This window comes from Sebastes fasciatus, chromosome 1 (genome assembly GCF_043250625.1).
Source record: "Sebastes fasciatus isolate fSebFas1 chromosome 1, fSebFas1.pri, whole genome shotgun sequence".
In the NCBI taxonomy this organism is placed as follows: Eukaryota; Metazoa; Chordata; class Actinopteri; order Perciformes; family Sebastidae; genus Sebastes; species Sebastes fasciatus.
In genome coordinates this window covers 32,806,930-32,824,890 of record NC_133795.1, presented here as the reverse complement: position 1 = coordinate 32,824,890, position 17,961 = coordinate 32,806,930, and the positions used below count along the sequence as shown (strand labels likewise).

Below are 17,961 nucleotides of genomic sequence, written 5' to 3'. Positions count from 1 at the left end.
AAAAAAAAAGGTTTTAACATGAACTCAAAGAAGTGACGACTGAATATGTTCAGTTTTTCATAATGCAAGGTGGACTAGTGCAGTAAGCTACAGGTGAGCTCAAAGGTAACCCAGATTTATTGCCTGGACTTTGTTTGCTTTTTTATAGCTGTTAGTTTGGTCCCATCTGTCTGTTTACTATTAACCAGGAACTGACCTGTTTGGCAACAAGTGTTGGAGAATTTACTCAACCACTATAGGTGTACTAATTCAGCATCTTCATCTTCTGCCACTTTATGCTTTTACTCCATTTCAAAAAGGAATCATGTACTTCTTTTTTACTGCACTACATTCATCAAACATATATTGTTAGTTATTTTGATGATCAAGATTTTAGCCTACATTTTAAAAAAGCATATGTTTCCATATCTGTCCATAGCCCAAAACAGAATTCATTTCATACAATTTTGATGAGAAAAGTATTATACCTGTGGTTCAGAGACAATTAATTCAATACATCAGTGCCTCAGCTGTTGTTGCCATCCCTCCAGTATCAAGCTGGACAACCTGCAGGCCAGATCGTACTATGAGTCAATTAGATATAATGAGCCTGCTGTCAAAGGTGGACCTAAAATCACGTTAGTATTTCTATAGGGACCGGTACATCCGGTTAAAGTTTATGAAATAAAATAAGATATCCAGAAGTTTTTTTTATGTTATTAGGCTATTTTTAATGGGATAGAAAACCATTATTATTGTTAGTATGATTACTATCTATCTATCTATCTATCTATCTATCTATCTATCTATCTATCTATCTATCTATCTATCTATCTATCTATCTATCTATCTACCTATCTATCTATCTATCTATCTATCTACTCTGCTGACCAGTGACTTGCCACTTCCCCTTCTCAGCCTCGCCTAACTGGAACCTGCCATCTGCTCAGGTTACCATAAGGTGAGCCAGACTGATTTAAACCATTCAAATAATATAGAATAACAAAGTAGTAATTTAAGATTCCTTTGTTATAGCTGACAATCACAAATTCTGTATTTCTGCACAAACTCACACCCATGAGTGCATTTGCTGCATGTCGTAGCAGGACGAGCACAGGTTAAAAACGACTGTACTCTATATTTAGGTGAGCTAGTTGCAGGGTCCTGGTATTGTGCATGCTGGCTCACTGTCAGGGCTTATTGGGATACTTGATGGAGCTGACACCTCGTTAATGACATTTGTTTCAACTGTGCTTTTCCTGCTATGACAAGTCACAAGGTGTATTTGAGCCTCACCTCTGCACATCATTGACAGTCACTCACCGCTAATCATGGACCTTATCATGCACACCTGTTCTCACTGTCACTGATTGAGCAAAAGATGCACAAATTAAACACGCTTGTATTCTGTTAATCTCATCGGTAAATTACCAGATTCACCAAAACACTAGACTGAAAAATACTGATACAGGGCCTTGTGAAATATCTATCTATTCCTCTACAAGCTGAATTAAAATTGTATTGCTAAAGTGTTATATTACAGTCTCCTGGGATCCTTTCATCGTATTTTACACTTCAAGTTCAGATGTATTTCATTGATCTAGCATGACTTGCACTTTTTGTGATGTTGTAAGTTTTATTTATTTGAGTGACCTTATCATTTCTAAAAAAAAAATGTTTTAAAAAAAGATCACAAATTGAACATATACAAATTATTTAACAATCCATTGATTCAGTAAAAAACAGCAAGACAGTGACATGAGTATAAGTGAGAAAGGCATGCATAATTTGCATAGTTATACATATAAAACGAGAAAAAAGGCAGTTGCAATTTATTTAACCCAGTTTTCCCTTTTAGTTCCCTTAAATAGCTACAAGGTTGTAAAAATTAAAATTTTAAATTCTTTGACAGTTTTATATTCTATATGCAGCTTTTTTTGCGATTTCATTGAAGCTCTATGATGTTTACACAGTGAAATATTCAAACCCAAGACAACATTTTAATGAATATTTGGTATCTTTGAAAACTTAAGGATTGATTAGAATTATTATTATTTTTTTTAATATTATTATAAATATAATATATATATAAATTATACTAAATTTACATTTGCTAACATCACAACTTATATAATTTCTACAATGTTTATATATTTTATATTGAAAAAGTAAAATTGATTGAAAATTAGAAAAAAAATATAAAGGAATGGAGAAAGTAATAACAGAGGGGAACAAAATAAAGAATGATAAAAAACAAAAACAAAAAATAAGCAAAATTAAATACAAAATATTAATAATAATAGTAAAGTAGGCACATATACATTTTATATAGTCATTGCATGAATGTCCTTTCTGTAACTTAATGTCGTATTGCTGTTGTGTCTTAATCAGGTCTTAATCAGGTTAAATAAAAAAATATTAAAGAAATATTAAAATGGTGTTTTTGAGGCGTTTCCCCCAACAAGTGAAACATGTGTTATAAAACCTAACATCTAACAAACAGATTGCAACAAAGTGCTTGAAAAAGAATATCTGTGTACCTCGATTAACAAATCATTCACTGACTATTATCATCTGAGGTACACTGTATACTGTACTGTGTAGTATAGACAGACAGATGTGTGTGTTTTTGTTAGTGGTGCTGATGTTGCAGGGAGGGGCGTGACGTCACGGGAGAGACCGGGAGGAAGAGGCGAAGGGGGAGAGGATGGAGAGGAGAGGGGGAAGGAGAAGGGACGGAGGAGAGAGAGGAGAGAGAGCGGGGGGATGACTGCATGAAAAAGGGAAAGAAAAAAAACACCAAAACAACAATCATGACTCCTGTAATCCATCCTAGGTTCTTTTATAATAATCATAATGCTCGGTGTGTTTAACCTACACAGTGTGCCGCAATAAATGACGAGCCTCCCAGATCAGGTAATTATCATCTTTCACTTTGCACGCCTGCCTCATCCTCTTCTAACGCAGCTATAAGTCGATGGTGTGGTCTTCAACCTTAACACCCAAATGTCACGTCGGAGGATAATACCGAGGATCATTAGAAGAGAAAACACTAAACAAAGAGAATCGGTCGTGGCTACATGGAGGATCTATATTATATCTATATGTTTGGTTTCAATCTGAGCGATGATGAAACGGTATCCTTGTAACTGCGTTGAAAGCCATCAGTATAACCCTCCATTATGTCCGATCTGAGCTTCCTTCATGAAATATTAAAATGGAAACAGGTTTTCATGATGCCGCATACTACACACTGCTGTAGTCAGCCACGCCGAGCACATGGGCTTTTGCGCACAACACTAACATGCGCATTGGTTGCAGTGCCTCGTGCCCATCGGTGCTGTCTGCTGATGACTGCAGTGTCCTCCTCCTCCTGGTAGCTCTGTACAGAACCATCAGCACAGCACTAACTTAACTCACATGACCACTATGCTATGATGATCTTGAATGACCTCTAATGTGGAAAATTAACTAGTTTTAACTAATCAGTTAGTCAATTTACTTAAGGAACCCAGGTGGTGTAGTGCAAGCGAGCTGTTCTGTAATGCAGGTGTCAACACTTTCCAGGCTCTGTTGAGAAACCTGATGTATAAATTTATATGTCGGCTAAATGATTCTCAGAACGCCATCATCATGCTAACTGTCAAATCCTTGTTTTAGTGTTATACGATACCAGTCACCCCTGTGGAAACACTGGTATAACTGTCTTTTATAAAAGTTTCTATTTTAATGTATGTATTGTTGTTTGTGTTGTATGTTTTTTAATGGACTTCGAGTCTGTCAATAAAGATGAATTGAATTGAATTGAATTGAATAATCCCCCCTGTTATGTGCTGCTACAGTGTACACTGGCTTGAGAGAGAGAGATGTCATCTCCGGGCATGGGCACCCCCAGTGACCCCCTTCTGGCCAGTCCAGGAGGGAGGTTACCCACCGCTCAGGAAGGTCTCTGGAGGAGCTCACTCTCCAAAACAGCCAGCTTCCCGACATCCACCACTCGGCACCTCAGTCACCGAGCCAACAACTTCCAAAGACAGCCAAAGCGCCGGAAGCTGATAAGACCCTCGCCGCCTCCGCCGCCCAACACGCCCTGTCCCCTGGACCAGCTGGACCTCAGTGAGATTCCCCCGAGGCGTACCTTCCAAGAGCTGCTCTTCAATGGCTGCGTCCTGTTTGGTATTGAATTTAGCTACGCCATGGAAACGGCTTACGTGACTCCTGTGCTACTACAGATGGGCCTGCCTGATCAATTCTACAGCTTGGTGTGGTTTATTAGCCCCATACTGGGTAAGTGAGTTGACCACCATGGTGGACAGGGATATGATGTGATCATCACGTGATTGTGAGTAGCAGTAATTTTGTGGCAGCACTTTAATAACTCTGTCTTCTGTCTTTGGCCTTGAAGGATTCCTCGTTCAGCCTCTCCTCGGAGCGTGGAGTGATCGTTGTACATCCCGGTTTGGACGAAGGAGACCCTTTATTTTTGCCTTGGCTATAGGTAAGAAATGTGTTGTGCTTAGTAAGTACAATACTAAATGTAAGTATGTTTGTAAGTCTTCTTATTTAAAGTTGGGGGACTTAAAGGGATAGTTTGGGTGTTTTGCAGTGGGGTTGTATGAGGTACTTATCCATAGTAGGTTTATTACTTACAGTAGATGACAGATTCCCAGTTTGGAGAAACAGACAGGAGTACCGACACCGGAGCAAAGCAATACAGTGCTGTAGATGTGGACGGCAGAAAAAATTATTTTAGCCACCTAAAAGAAAGGCCCACCTAAGAAAATTGATATCCATTTAAGTATACGCTATATTTAGAATATTTTCCGATGCGGAACTGAACTAAAAGTGAAACTTATCTATACTATTTTTTTGTCATCTGAGCCTGTTGGCTTTGGAGAGAGCATACATAGATACGTTTCACTTTCAGTTCAGTTCCCCGTCGGAAAGGAGAAAGAAAGGGCCGTCTGACAGCAAGATAAAGCGATGAAAGTATTCTAAATATAGTGTACACTTAAATGGATATAAATTTTTTTTAGACGAGCCTTTATTTTAGGTGTCTAAAATATGTTTTTCTGCCGTCCCCGTCCACAGCATATTGTATTGCTTTGCTCCGGTGTCGGTACTCCTGACTGTTTCTCCAAGCTGTGGGCACACCGACGGCCATTTACTGCAAGTAATACACCTACCATGGATGAGTACCTCATACAACCCCACGTCAAAACACCCAAAAATATCACTTTAAGAGAAACATATTAATGGTCAAAACTGGTGAAACAGAGGCTGAGATATCCTGACTTTAAGTCCATAATATGATGCTACACTACGCTTCCCATAATGCAACTCAATACACATCTTTTGTTAGACCCTTCCTGGTAAAAGTGGATGTCTCTCAAACTCCACAGCCCAGTTGTAAACAGGTCATTTGTAGTCTCCAAGCCCACACTGAGATACCTTAAACCAGTGGCGTGCCTCTTTAATGATTAATACATGCATGTTTTTTTCCCACTTAGCAAGATTTCGGTTGAAGTCTACTGTTCTCCTTCATAGGGGCTCTGTTTGGTCTAACGCTGGTGCTGAACGGGCGGGACATCGGAAGTGCGATGGCTGACACTGCATCAAATCACAAGTGGGGAATTATCCTGACGGTGTGCGGTGTGGTTCTGATGGACTTCAGCGCTGATTCAGCCGACAACCCTAGCCATGCCTACATGATGGATGTGTGCAGCCCAGAGGACCAGGATCGGGGGCTGAACATCCACGCACTACTGGCAGGTAAGAAAACTCAGGGTTACTTTATCATTATACAGGAGTGGACGCTATAACTTATATTCTTTAAAGCTTCAGTAGGCAGAATATTTTTGCCGTCATTGGGCAAAAATTCCATAATAACCTTTCAGCATATTGTAATTCAAGTGTTCTGAGAGAAAACTAGACTTCTGCACCTCCTCATGGCTCTGTTTTCAGGTTTTTAAAAATCTGGCCTGTGATGGGAGACTTTGGCCAATCACAGGTCATTTCAGAGAGAGAGAGCGTTCCTATTGGTTGTGCTCCGGCTGGTGGGCGGTGCTTGGTATTTACAACCGATCTCAACATGGCTGCCGGGTCACAAACTTTCTCATTTTACAGCTAAACAATACACTACAAGATGTTTCTGAAAACATTTGAGGCGAGAAATAGGCATTAGAGTAACAGAATATTGATTCATATTTGATCAGCGCTGCCTAGTTTGACCATTTGATCAGAGTTAGCGAGGGATTGACAGCTGCTCAAAGACGACAGGCTCCAGATCGGCTCTGACTGGTTGTTTACCTCCGGTCTGTGAAATGTTGCAGATGCCATTAGGAGCACCGGAGGACACAGAGGCACATGATTTTTTCAGATTACCTGTCTCGTGCACTACTGTCAGGATATAGGGACCGTTATATATAACAGACCTAAAATTAAGCTTTAAGACATTACCAGTCATTGCAAAATGCATTTTCTGCTTGTTAATCTTGCTCTGCAGGACTTGGAGGTGGATTCGGCTACATTGTGGGTGGCATCAACTGGGACCAGACACAATTTGGAAGGTCGATGGGAGGTCAACTGCGGGTCATATACATGTTCACGAGTATCACTTTGGTGTTCGCCACAGCCATGACTCTGATGAGTATCCCCGAGCGGCCCCTACCAAAGAACAAAAACTCCGGCAAAGCTCACCTAAAAAGCCCCAGCCTCCCTCTTCCTCCCTCTCCCCCTGTCAACCCAGGGTCAGCTTTTGGACTGGATGAGGAAGATGAAGACGGTCTTTACAGCTACAATTACTCAAAGTCTCACCCGTATAACTCTGACCATCTCGCCCATTCTTGCAGCGCCAACGCACGCCTCTGTGCCGGCCTCACTAGCCCCATATCGCCCCTGAGCCCCCTCACTCCGAAATACGGCAGCTTTATTAGCAGGGACAGCTCGCTCACTGGCATCAACGACTTTGCCTCTTCATTAGGAACCTCCTATATAGACAGTGTGCTCATAAACTGCTACACAGGTCAGCAGACACCACAGGGCCTGGCCGCCAACTCCACCACTGCACCCCTGCCTCCAGGAGACTCCCCTCCTCCTGATGAGTCCACACAGGGAGCAGGGAGCCATCCTGCAGGACAGACCCAGTCCAATGTGGCGCCTCATCCAGCCGGGGAAGCTCAGGATGCAGAAGCGCCACAGCCCGAGGGAGAATCTCAGGTCACAGCTGGGGCTCATCCTGGTGCGGGGTCACATCGGGGCTCTTCTGCTGGCATCCTGAAGCGGCCCCAGAGTCTTGCACTAATAGAGGAGCCCATGGCAACCCAGATTGTCGCGCTGGAGAATGGACGCAGGAGAACAGTGACCTTCAGCCAGCAGGTCGGGACACATGTTTTGAAAAGGACAAAAAGCTGTTTAGTCAGTAGCCACCACAGCATTTTTTAAACACAGTGTCTGTCTTTTTTTTTTCTCTGATGAAGGTTGCAAATATTTTGCTGAATGGGGTGCGCTATGAGAGTGATCTGAGTGAGAATGCGGAGACGGGAGAGTCGCAGATGTCAATGAAGCTGCTGTGTATAGCCATCTACAGGATGCCTCCCTCTCTGAGGAGTTTATGCACTAATCATTTCCTGGGTGAGAACTTTGTTGCACATAAAACCCTGCAACACTGTAAAAACTGTGTGTTTTGTATTTAATAGTTGATATCTATTAACCAAAGCTGACCCCCATATGAGAACTACGAGGACTTTAAGAATTGTAAACATGCACTATCTGCAACCATCTTGGACTCTAACCACTGGCACACTTTACACTTACTTAACACTATACATCCTATATACCACTTTATAGACTGCACATACTGTATGTACATATTATATTACATTTATTTATTGCACATACTACATTTATTTATTGACGGACTGCACACACTATGTTCACGCATTCACTCTGTATCTTTTATATCTCTATTATTGTTTTTATAATTTTTGTATACCTTTACCTCTCCTGTGTTTCACTCTGTTTGCTGATGTTTGCTGATGTTGCTTCTTTGACACCTGAATTTCACTCCGGGGATTAATAAAGGTTCATCTTATCTTATCTTATCTTATCTTATCTTATCTTATCTTATCTTATTGATTCTCTCTAGGCTGGCTGTCCTTTGAAGGCATGCTGCTCTTCTACACTGACTTCATGGGGGAGGTTGTGTTTGAAGGAGACCCCAAAGCACCCCATGACTCTGAGGCTTACAAACGCTACAATGCTGGTGTCAGCATGGGCTGCTGGGGCATGTGCATCTATGCATTCAGTGCTGCTTTCTACTCAGGTAAGCTACAATCACAACATGTCTTAGATATTAGTTCAGCTCAGGACAGAGTCATTTTACCAGGAATTTGTCTTATCTTTCCTTGGCAAGCTTTACATGTGTTTCTTTTGTTTCTCTCTGGCTTCATCTTTCAGCCATATTGGAGAAACTGGAGGAGCGTTTCTCTCTTCGCACTCTATATTTTTTTGCCTACCTGGCGTTTGGTTTGGGCACAGGCCTGGCCACACTATCCACCAACCTCTACGTGGTACTGTCTCTGTGTGTCACCTACGGGGTGCTCTTCTCCTCTCTATGCACGCTGCCTTACTCTCTGCTGTGTGAATACTATCAGAGCCCTCAGGTCAGTATCTTGATATGTAACTTCATTTGTAGTTGCTTTAGGGTATTTTTTTTACCAGGATCAACTTAAAGGAATAATTAAAGGGGAACACCACCTAAATTAAGGATTTCAATATGTTATTTTCATGTGTAGTGAAGTTCAATCTCTATGTGTGAACATGAGCTACACTCTCTCTCAAAGCCAGAAACCAGAGGAGTAAGTCTCAAACTTGTGATGTCATAGGGTATAAAGTCTGCAGCTGCTCCATAGACAATGAATGGGAGACTGATTTTGTTTGTTTTCTTTTTTTTATACCCAAATGAGCTTTATTCTATTAGTAGTGTTATCAGTTGTGAAACAGAAAATGTTCCCATATACTCAGAACATTCCCCTGAGAGCTCTCAGTGTCATCTTGAACATCTCTCCCCATTCATTGTCTATGGAGCAGTTAAACACTTTATACCCTATGACATCACAAGTTTGAGTTTTAGCACTCTGGATTTGGGAGAGTTGTTCATGTTTACTAATATTTTTAGACTGTCCTAGACTATAGGAATAACATGTATGAATTTGGAAAATGGGCATAGTTCCCCTTTAAAGATTTTGAGAAGCTAATTTTCTCTTTTGCTTAGTGTTAGATATTATATCACTGTCATGTTTATACAGTAAATATGAAGCCACAGCTGCTTAGCTTAGCTAGCAAGACTGGAAAGAAAATCCACCTATCAGCCCAACTAAAGCTCCCTACTTAGCACGTTATATTTAGTTTTTTCCATTTGTACAAAAGTGTAGGAGTGCAGTTTTACGGGGGGTTACGTGTCTGACTATTTCTTGAGCTTTAAAGGTGCTGGTAGCCAGATTTTGTTTCTCTGTTTCAAGTCTTAATGCAAAGCTAAGTTAGCCAGATGCTAGCTGTAGCAAGTGGTATCAATCTCCTCATCTAACGCCAAATTCACACCAGAGCAGTGTTGAAGTGCGGCCTGCGGCGAGCTGCCATGCAATGTCTATGAAAAGCTGCGTGTTGAAAGTCGGGAAAAGTTTCACTTTTAGCGGCGAAGAGTGGCCAGATCAGGCAAACATATCCTGTGACACGTTGACCTATATGTTACAAAGAATTATTTCCCGCCTGAAACACACGAACACGCCTCCTGGCCACAAAAAAAAGAAGTAAATGTTGTGGCGTGCCGCACTTTGCCGCTGCCTGGTGTGAATTTGGCGTAACTTTCAGCAAGAAAAATGTCAAATTATTCCTTCAAAGCTGTCGTGATTTTATGGTGCACTACATACTATGATTATGATCATCATATATACTTTGTGTTGCATATGTTCCTCAGTTCTGTGGCTCGTCAGAGGAAGGGACCAGACGAGGGATGGGGGTGGACATCTCTCTGCTCAGCTGCCAGTATTTCCTGGCTCAGATCCTTGTCTCTGTGGCGATGGGACCTCTGACCTCACTGGTGGGTGGGGCCCAGGGAGTGATGTACTTTGCAAGCCTGATGTCATTCGTGGGCTGCCTGTACTCCTCTCTCTTCGTGGTGTACCATCTGCCCCCACCTGAGGGTGAGCCCCCCGATAGCGAGACCCAGCCACTACTGGTGCACATTTAGAGAATCCTCTCGATTTACTTTACCTCACACGCACACACACACACGCACACTCAAAGGGCAAACGCTCTCACGCTGTCGCTTAGTGTCTTAGAGTGTGTTGACCTTCACAGACAGCACTGATAGGACACTGCACACCCTGCCGCACACTGTACAGCACAACTCCATATACTGTTTCACACTAATGAGCGCATGCTCTCCTCAGAGCTAGACAGACAGACAGACAGACATTGGCCACTGCTCTAATATGTGTATACATGACCAGTGTGTTCATACAGTGTGTGTGTGCCCATGCATTTTTTTCCTAACTTTTGCAAACAAACGTGTGAATGCTGTGTGGGACAAATGGTGTGTGAGAGAGTGTGTGTGAGTGACCTCTCTGATTCTTTGCTGTAAAATCTTTGCATCATCTTTTCTTGCTTGTTGGTGTTTAGTTTAGAAATGTTTGATCACTACGTACAGGCTAACCACAGCTTTCCCCCTTTCTCTTTTTCTTCCTTTTATCAGTTGCCTAACGTCTGCATGAGCTGCAATGTAATCTCTCAAAGCCTTGTGTTAATGTTTTGTTTTGGTCACACGGCCAAGGGAATGTCTACCTGCCTGTTTCTCTGAGTTGGCATATTAGCATCACACCTTAAAGCAGGATTTATCTGACTAAATGATTGTGCTGCCAGTGTCCACTCACACTCACAAGCTCTTTAATTTAGCATTCACACACTTAGTATTCACTTGAACGCTTGATCACAGTTACAGTCTTGAAGGGCTTCACATTTTAACAGCAAATAAAAACAACACTTTCCACACAGTCCAGTCATTATGAGACTTAGCGGTGTGCTTTCCCCATATTTCACACTTTGGTGCTGGGTGACTCTTAACGAGTCCCAAGTATGAGTACAAACAATGCCAATTGAGTACTTAATCAGCATAGAGCCATGACTGATAGGATGACACACACACACGCTCGTACACAAACTTTCAAAAACAGAGAAATGTGTGCTGGTGGCAAATTCTGTCTGGGCCCTCACTAAGCCGTGGTGCAACCGTGAGCCGTCACCGTACTCCCGGCCATGCCATTGTAATAATGACAGTGATTCTTGTCATTATCAGGAAGAGGAGAAGTTGAAACTGGGGTGTGAATCAGCATTCAGTCGGAAACCGAACAAAACAGAAGAGCAGCAAACAGGGAGAAGACTCATGTGAACTATGGGTAACCCTGAAGGTGGACGACATTGAGAGGAAAGACTGTGGGGGTTCATAGAGCCAGCAGCAAGTGCTTATTGTCATCATTAGGGCGCATGCTTAAGGTAGTAGGCTTCTGCTCCACCACGCTCAGACCATCAACTCAGTATAACCTTACTTTTGTTAGCCAGCTTCCTCACGGGAAGTCTCAAACTTCCATTTCCATCCTAAAGAAGCCATCTCCATCAGCAAAATGGTACATATAATTTATTTTGTACATCTTGTTGTGCCATGGCAACCACTATGCTTTGTCTGTTCAGCCTCAAACACAGGCTCCAAGCCTGACTTCAGGGCGTTAAACGAAATGTTAGCTTTAGTATATAACCGGTTTTAAGTCTACCATTGTGATGGTTTCATTGACTGGCACTGAATACACACACATTACGGCGCCAGTCTTAATTGCTGCCTCAGCAGAATGTCATTAATTGCCTACTATTTAAGCCTCCTGGACTGACTGGATGCACGCCATGCTAACGTTTCTGAGGAAACAGTAACTGTATGGATCATGCTGTTGCAGCTTGCTTGAGGAAAAAAAAAACACACACACACACACACACACTGAGTTTTTGTGTTATATGGTACCACCTATTGCTCAATATTAGCAGTGTTACTGTAAAAGCTACTTTTATTCAGGGTTCAGTTTAAACTAAAATGATCATTTTGCCATTTTGGACTCCTGTGTCAATTATTGTTGAACTATTGTGGCTTATACCAGTTATCACCCCAGCTGACTTCAGAAATCATGATCTGCAATCTTTAAATACACCACACGGGGGAGCCAGGAGACACAAAAAAAGCAATCCCATTGATTCGTGCACCCTTTTCCATTACCCAGTGAATGAGATTATTCCTGTTCCTTCCTGAATCTTAGCCAGCCATTTTCCATGTTTAGAAAAAATTGGGTCAAGTGACATCATCTACTTATAAAGCCATGCTTTTAAGAAGCACTAAAACCGGTAACATGCACACACAAAATAGATGTACTTAAGTAAAAAGACAATTTATTTGTTAATCAGAATATACAAAGCAGTGGCTGAAGTAACCGAATGTCATTCTGGTTCTGAAAAAGGCAGTCTTGGACACCAAACTGGGCTACCCAGCCATAACATAAAACTTGTTGAAAATGTAGGAAAAACAAAGTATAAATGGTACAAACTTGCGTGGAATGCATACAGAACAAATGACCAAAGCTTTAAGATTTAAGAGGGGTTAATTAACATTGCAAAATCCTGCCACCATAAAACAAGGTCAAGCAATCTTATCATGGAGGCGCAAGACAGAGCCCCTTTATTCATTTGCACCATCTGTCAACAGGGCAGCCAAGCGAAGGATTAACTAGCAGCTCAACACAAAAAAAATGATGCCTCAACTAATAATGCTAACAACTGTCCATTAGCCCCTGCTTAAAACTTATCTTTGGTCCTTTAAGTGAATCTGAGAGGTCAACATGAGCCTTGGAGGAGGTGAGCAGCTGCCTGTATGTATGAATCATCTGGTCAGCACTGACATCATAGAGATTGTGCTTCTAACATACTGATATAAAACCTCAAGAAATGAAAACAAACTGATCTCATGGTGTGGCCCAATTTGTACAAGTAGAAAAAAAGCTCATTTTAAAGACCAATAAATAACATTTCATAAAAAAAGGATGCAGGGCCACTATGTTTCAGGACTCCAGTGCAATGTGATAAACATGGGAGCAAACGAAAAAGAAATATTCCTCAAAAGGTACAGAAAGCACAAGCTCTACAACACGATGTTGACCAGGCTGGTAGGACGGTGCTGCAAACAAGTAGCAGAGCAGACTAAGCCTTCACTTCTGCCTCTTTTGAATCTCCATTCTCCTCTGTCTTCTGCTTTTTTGTCTCCGCCTTCTCCTATTTAAAAAAAAAAGGAAAACATTTAATGCATTAGCAAAGACTGAAGTTCACCAGATTAGTCAACAAACACATTTAAAAACACTTGATTATAATTGTATATCTCAACCCACCTCCTCCTCTTCAGCTGCACGCTTCACAGGCTGTGCATCAGTCTCCTCAGCAGGGGGCGCCTCCTCTGCTTCTCCTGTAAGCACAGTTTGTCACTTCACAAAATACATCCTTCACATGGAGGAGTGTAATTAAAGACAAGATTCATGGGAAAAAACAAGGCTTGTCGAAATGGAATTTTGAACTAAAGGCCACACAGGGTGACGGCATTTACGAGGAACGTAGAGACTTTTTTTTTTTTAAAACACAGTTGTTGGAAGTCTTTCTTTTATGAACGTACCATCTCCATTCTTGTGTTTCTCCTCTTTTTCCACTTTGTCACTGTGATCAGCACCATTCTGAATTAAAAGAGAGAAATGTCAGTCCAGCAACACATCAACATTCAAGATAGGTTTTTTTAAGAGCAATGTTGCACTGAGAGAAAAATCCCAAGCATATTTTAAATAACTCTCCCATAGTTGTACATGTCCAGACTCCTCTGGGGACACTTAAAAAAAAAAAGGGCATATGTGTGGAGGAGCTCTTTGCTCCCCAGAGGATTACCCACACACAACCTAGACTGAAGACACCAATGGAAACAAGCAAAGGCTTGCTAGCTAACATCTGTGCCCATTTCACAACCCAAACAAAGCACTGTGTGGAGAGAGAGAGAGAGAGCAGCTGAACAGGAGGAGAGGGGGAGGCGACACCTGCATGATGAGAGGGCTGCTAAAGACAAAAGGGCCATGAGGAAGGCTGATCCTCGGCTTCAAACTCACTGTGCCATTGGCAGGTGCGTCCCCGGTGTCGGTCTTCTTCTTCACCACCAACACCTCCTCCTCTTCCTCCTTCTTCTTGTCCTCCTTCTTGTCCTCCTTCTTCTTCTCCTCCTTCTTTGCTTCTACTTCTTTCTTCTCTTTCAGCTCCTACAAAATAAAAGCATGTCTTTGATTTTCAGCAGTTTTATTCTGAAGTGTAGTCTGGTTTTAACTAGTTTATCTGGGATGATTACATTTAGATTATGTTATTAGATATAGTTATTTAACGTGTTTAACCCCAGCCCGTAACGTGACTGTGTCTTCCCGCCCACAGCAGCAGCAGCTCTGCCGTTTCCTACGTTACCGCTTTGTCTGCTCTACTAGAACACACGTTAGTTTCCACACCCACTACACTGCTAAATAAGTCTCGTTTGTACGGTGCACGGTTGTCCACAAGTTACATTTCACGGTAAGTCATTTAGGTAATTCACATTTTCAACTTAACATGAAGTAACGTTAACGGCTGTTTTAACCCGAGATAACTGAACCAGTTAACAATAATAACTTTAAAACTAAAGTTCCCAACGTCTTTAAACACGACAGTTAAAAACCGTTTAAAAAAACAAGCCGTTAGTTCAACCGTTTAAAAAACTAACCGTCAGTTCAAACCGTTAAAAGAATGTAACGCACCTTGGCTGTAACCTCTGCAGGAGCGGTCTTGTCAACAGCTGTGTCGGCCATGGCTTAATTTTTAATTAATTTAGATAATTATAGTCCTGTTCAGAAATTATTTTTTTGTTTAAATGTTTCTTGTCTCTTTGAGCTTTGTGTGGTGATAGTCCAGAAGCCGCTGAGAGAGAAATGATGTCTGCTTGTCTCCGCTTTACTGTCGAGCTCGTTGAAAATCCACTCACAACGGGGTCGATCTGGCACCTGATTGGACAATGTGAGCCACCGGAGTGTTTGATTGGAGGGGATAGCCTGTCAATCAAGACTAGATGTCCCGCCTACTGGCTATCTCGTCGCTGATTGGTCGGTTGTTTTAAAGCACTGAGGTACCACACTTCTTCTTTCTCTACTACATATCACTTTATGATGTTTATACCTTAATCTTCAACAAATGGATGTAAGTGGTTCAATTTTATAGTAATACACGAGAGTCTGCTGATATTGTGTTGAGTATATGGAGTGTAAAAGTTTCTAAACATATGTTTCTTTTGTCTTAGCGCCCTTTCTCTGTCTGCAGAGCAGAGATGGAGGGGATCAAATTACAAGCAAAAAAAAAAAAGGAATAATGTGACGATTTGAAAGCACTGCAGCCACTCCTCCTTTTCTATATTTAACACTTGAAACAAAATGTGTTCCTGCTTAAGAGTGCTTGCACTTTCACTGTTTTACAAACCTGGTAAATGGAGTCATATACACACACTGCAATTTGCACATTAAAACAAGCATAATTAAGCAATTCATTGTTCTATTACAAGATAACTTAAAGACACAACATACCTACATATAGCCTCAGAGCTATACATCCCCTTTACAAATTAAAATGTATTCACATATTACAATTGGCAATTGATAATAGTTTGATATCAATGTACATTAATTGATAAATGTCAATTATACTTATATATTATATTTTTCTTAATGTATAGTCATTGGAGAACAGTCAGTTAGTGAACTATAGTTGTCTGTTTCATTTGATACAAAGAAAAGGAAAAAAATCATGTGCCACACTGGCTGAGGATAGGCTACAGCAATAAATGTGTTGCTTTGTGATTTGTGAGTATCAGATACAGTAATGGGGTGTGGTGTGTGGTACAGTAAGTGTGTGTGTAACTACAGTACTGTGTGTAAACCTTTACAGCATGCACTGAATTACAGCTATTGTCATAATACTATTAAATGTGATTTCTTTCCCCCTGGAAAAGTACAAAGTGAGCAAAAATTATAACATGCACCCCATGAATGATGTTTCTGGGGGTATTTGATGACAGATGGAAGTGCTTTTCCAGACCTCATAGACGCTTCTGTAATATATTTCAAGTGTAACTGATAAAACATGATTTAAATGTTATATTTCTCCAAATATTGTTCCCTTTTCCTGTTAATTAAGAATCCCTTTATCTTGTTGATATAGTGTTTTGTTTGATTTCCCTAACTGGCTGTTTCTCTTCTCCTTCGGAAGTTCTTTGAGGTGAACTTTCTTTGCCGTCACTCACCCAACTGTAAAACCAAAGGAAGTGGCAACACACAACTTTGCGGGCCCTGAACTCTGTTATTTAAGCCTCCACATGGTCAGAGCCTCAGTTAGAAAGAAGCCAAAATATGTTTTTGCTTTATCACAGGTAAAATCTACACATTTTGTGCCATGACACTCTGACCTACAATGGAATCCCTCAACTTTCAACAAAACCATTGGAGCGGGAACGACCTTTTTTGCCACGCCTGTCATTGTTTGCGCCCACACACAGCTATCATAAAACATTAACCTGCAGTTATCAGCTAGTTGTCAGAGCAACAGAGTAATTTCCACTTGCTTAACTTTAGATTACCTAAACATATTTGCGTGTGCTCTAGATAAAATGGATTTAAATATTTCTAGACTAATGTTTGTGTCCTTAACTTGCCCCAACACTCCCACGGAGGGTATCTTGACACAAGTATGCTTTCAGTCTCTAATTTTAGGGCCTCCGAGGGACATAATCCTACACCGCCTCACTTATCTTCTCCATGCCATGAAGAGAAGAAGCCTCCAGGCCCTATTTAGTTATTCACCTCACATTCAGCAGAAATATAATTATAAAGACTGTAATTACTTGCAGAGATCAAAGGGTTGTGTGTCAGTGTAGTAGGTGGTTACTTTGAGTAATTTGAGATTTATTTTCTGTCTAGATTTTTTTTTCCAACTTATGCTGAAAATAAGTAAAAAAAAAACAAGAAAAAAACCTAGAGAGAAAATTAAGGCTGTCAATTGATTCAAATATTTAATCGCGATTAATCAAATGATTGTCCATTGTTAATTGCAATTTTTTTTTCATTAAAAATGTACCGTAAAGGGAGATTTGTCAATTATTTAATACTCTTATCAACATGGGAGTAGGCAAATATGCTGCTTTATGCAAATGTATGTAAATATGTATTATTAGAAATCAATTAACAACACAAAACAATGACAAATATTGTCCAGAAACCATCACAGGTACTGCATTTAACATAAAATGTGCTCAAATCATAACATGGCAAACTCAAGACCAACAGGCAACAACAGCTTCAGTGTGTCAGTGTGCTGACTTGACTATGACTTGCCTCAAACTGCATGTTATTATCATAAAGTGTGTGTGTTGTGTTGCTCTGGCTCTATCTACAGTATTTGGCGTGGAGATGAGGTTGTGTTGCTCTGGTTCTATCTATATGGCGTGGAGAGGAGGTCGTGTTGCTCTGGCTCTATCTATTTGGCGTGGAGAGGAGGTCGTGTTGCTCTGGCTCTATCTGTTTGGCGTGGAGAGGAGGTTGTGTTGCTCGGGCTCTGTTTGGCGACGCCGGGAAGCTGCTTGACATCCTCCTGGATCGACCTCCTCACATATGTTCACATTATATGTATTCATTTTTGTTATATGGATTGTCTATGTTGTATTTTCATCATGTTGCTACTCTGTACACACAACATCTATTGCACGTCTGTCCATCCTGGAAGGGGAATCCCTCCTCTTTTGCTCTTCCTGAGGTTTCTTCCATTTTTTCCTTTTTCCCAATTAAAAGGTTTTTTTTG

General features: G+C 41.1%; 2 protein-coding genes and 1 long non-coding RNA gene across 5 annotated transcripts; 2 read left to right on the top strand and 1 right to left on the bottom strand.

The window, feature by feature from the left end:
- Window positions 1-2,676: 2,676 nt before the first annotated feature.
- slc45a1 (solute carrier family 45 member 1) lies at window positions 2,677-12,130 on the top strand. 2 transcript variants are annotated; one of them, XM_074643981.1, is made up of 10 exons: window positions 2,677-2,895; window positions 3,822-4,266; window positions 4,385-4,477; window positions 5,527-5,751; window positions 6,485-7,356; window positions 7,458-7,611; window positions 8,126-8,302; window positions 8,437-8,642; window positions 9,956-10,181; window positions 11,333-12,130. In XM_074643981.1, the coding sequence occupies exons 2-10, from the start codon at window positions 3,846-3,848 to the stop codon at window positions 11,359-11,361; spliced, it is 2,403 nt and encodes an 800-aa protein (XP_074500082.1). In that variant the 5' UTR covers window positions 2,677-2,895; window positions 3,822-3,845; the 3' UTR covers window positions 11,362-12,130. The 2 variants fall into 2 exon arrangements, with proteins under 2 accessions (XP_074500082.1, XP_074500071.1); XM_074643970.1 differs by having other exon boundaries at window positions 9,956-12,130.
- A 318-nt stretch (window positions 12,131-12,448) lies between these two features.
- On the bottom strand, window positions 12,449-15,075 carry LOC141772716 (uncharacterized). 2 transcript variants are annotated; one of them, XM_074644046.1, is made up of 5 exons: window positions 14,880-15,075; window positions 14,211-14,357; window positions 13,733-13,790; window positions 13,451-13,528; window positions 12,449-13,341 (listed from the first exon to the last, which is right to left on the bottom strand). In XM_074644046.1, exons 1-5 carry the CDS (start codon window positions 14,928-14,930, stop codon window positions 13,211-13,213), a joined length of 465 nt encoding a protein of 154 aa, XP_074500147.1. In that variant the 5' UTR covers window positions 14,931-15,075; the 3' UTR covers window positions 12,449-13,210. The 2 variants fall into 2 exon arrangements, with proteins under 2 accessions (XP_074500147.1, XP_074500157.1); XM_074644056.1 differs by having other exon boundaries at window positions 13,455-13,528.
- Window positions 15,076-15,103: 28 nt separating this feature from the next.
- Window positions 15,104-16,320, top strand: LOC141772725 (uncharacterized). Its single transcript, XR_012594950.1, has 2 exons — window positions 15,104-15,244; window positions 15,416-16,320. It is a non-coding gene; the product is annotated as an uncharacterized LOC141772725 (long non-coding RNA).
- The last annotated feature ends 1,641 nt before the right edge of the window (window positions 16,321-17,961 follow it).

Bases quoted from the DNA above. Each gene is read 5' to 3' on its own strand.
- LOC141772716 (XM_074644046.1), bottom strand. From the start codon at position 14,930: ATGGCCGACACAGCTGTTGACAAGACCGCTCCTGCAGAGGTTACAGCC. The intron at 13,791-14,210 runs GTGAGTTTGAAG...CTTTTAATTCAG, and splicing joins ACGCACCTGCCAATGGCACA to AATGGTGCTGATCACAGTGA. The intron at 13,342-13,450 runs GTTGAGATATAC...TTTTTTAAATAG, and splicing joins AGCTGAAGAGGAGGAGGTGG to GAGAAGGCGGAGACAAAAAA.
- slc45a1 (XM_074643970.1), top strand. From the start codon at position 3,846: ATGTCATCTCCGGGCATGGGCACCCCCAGTGACCCCCTTCTGGCCAGT. The intron at 7,357-7,457 runs GTCGGGACACAT...TCTCTGATGAAG, and splicing joins CAGTGACCTTCAGCCAGCAG to GTTGCAAATATTTTGCTGAA. The intron at 8,303-8,436 runs GTAAGCTACAAT...TTCATCTTTCAG, and splicing joins CAGTGCTGCTTTCTACTCAG to CCATATTGGAGAAACTGGAG.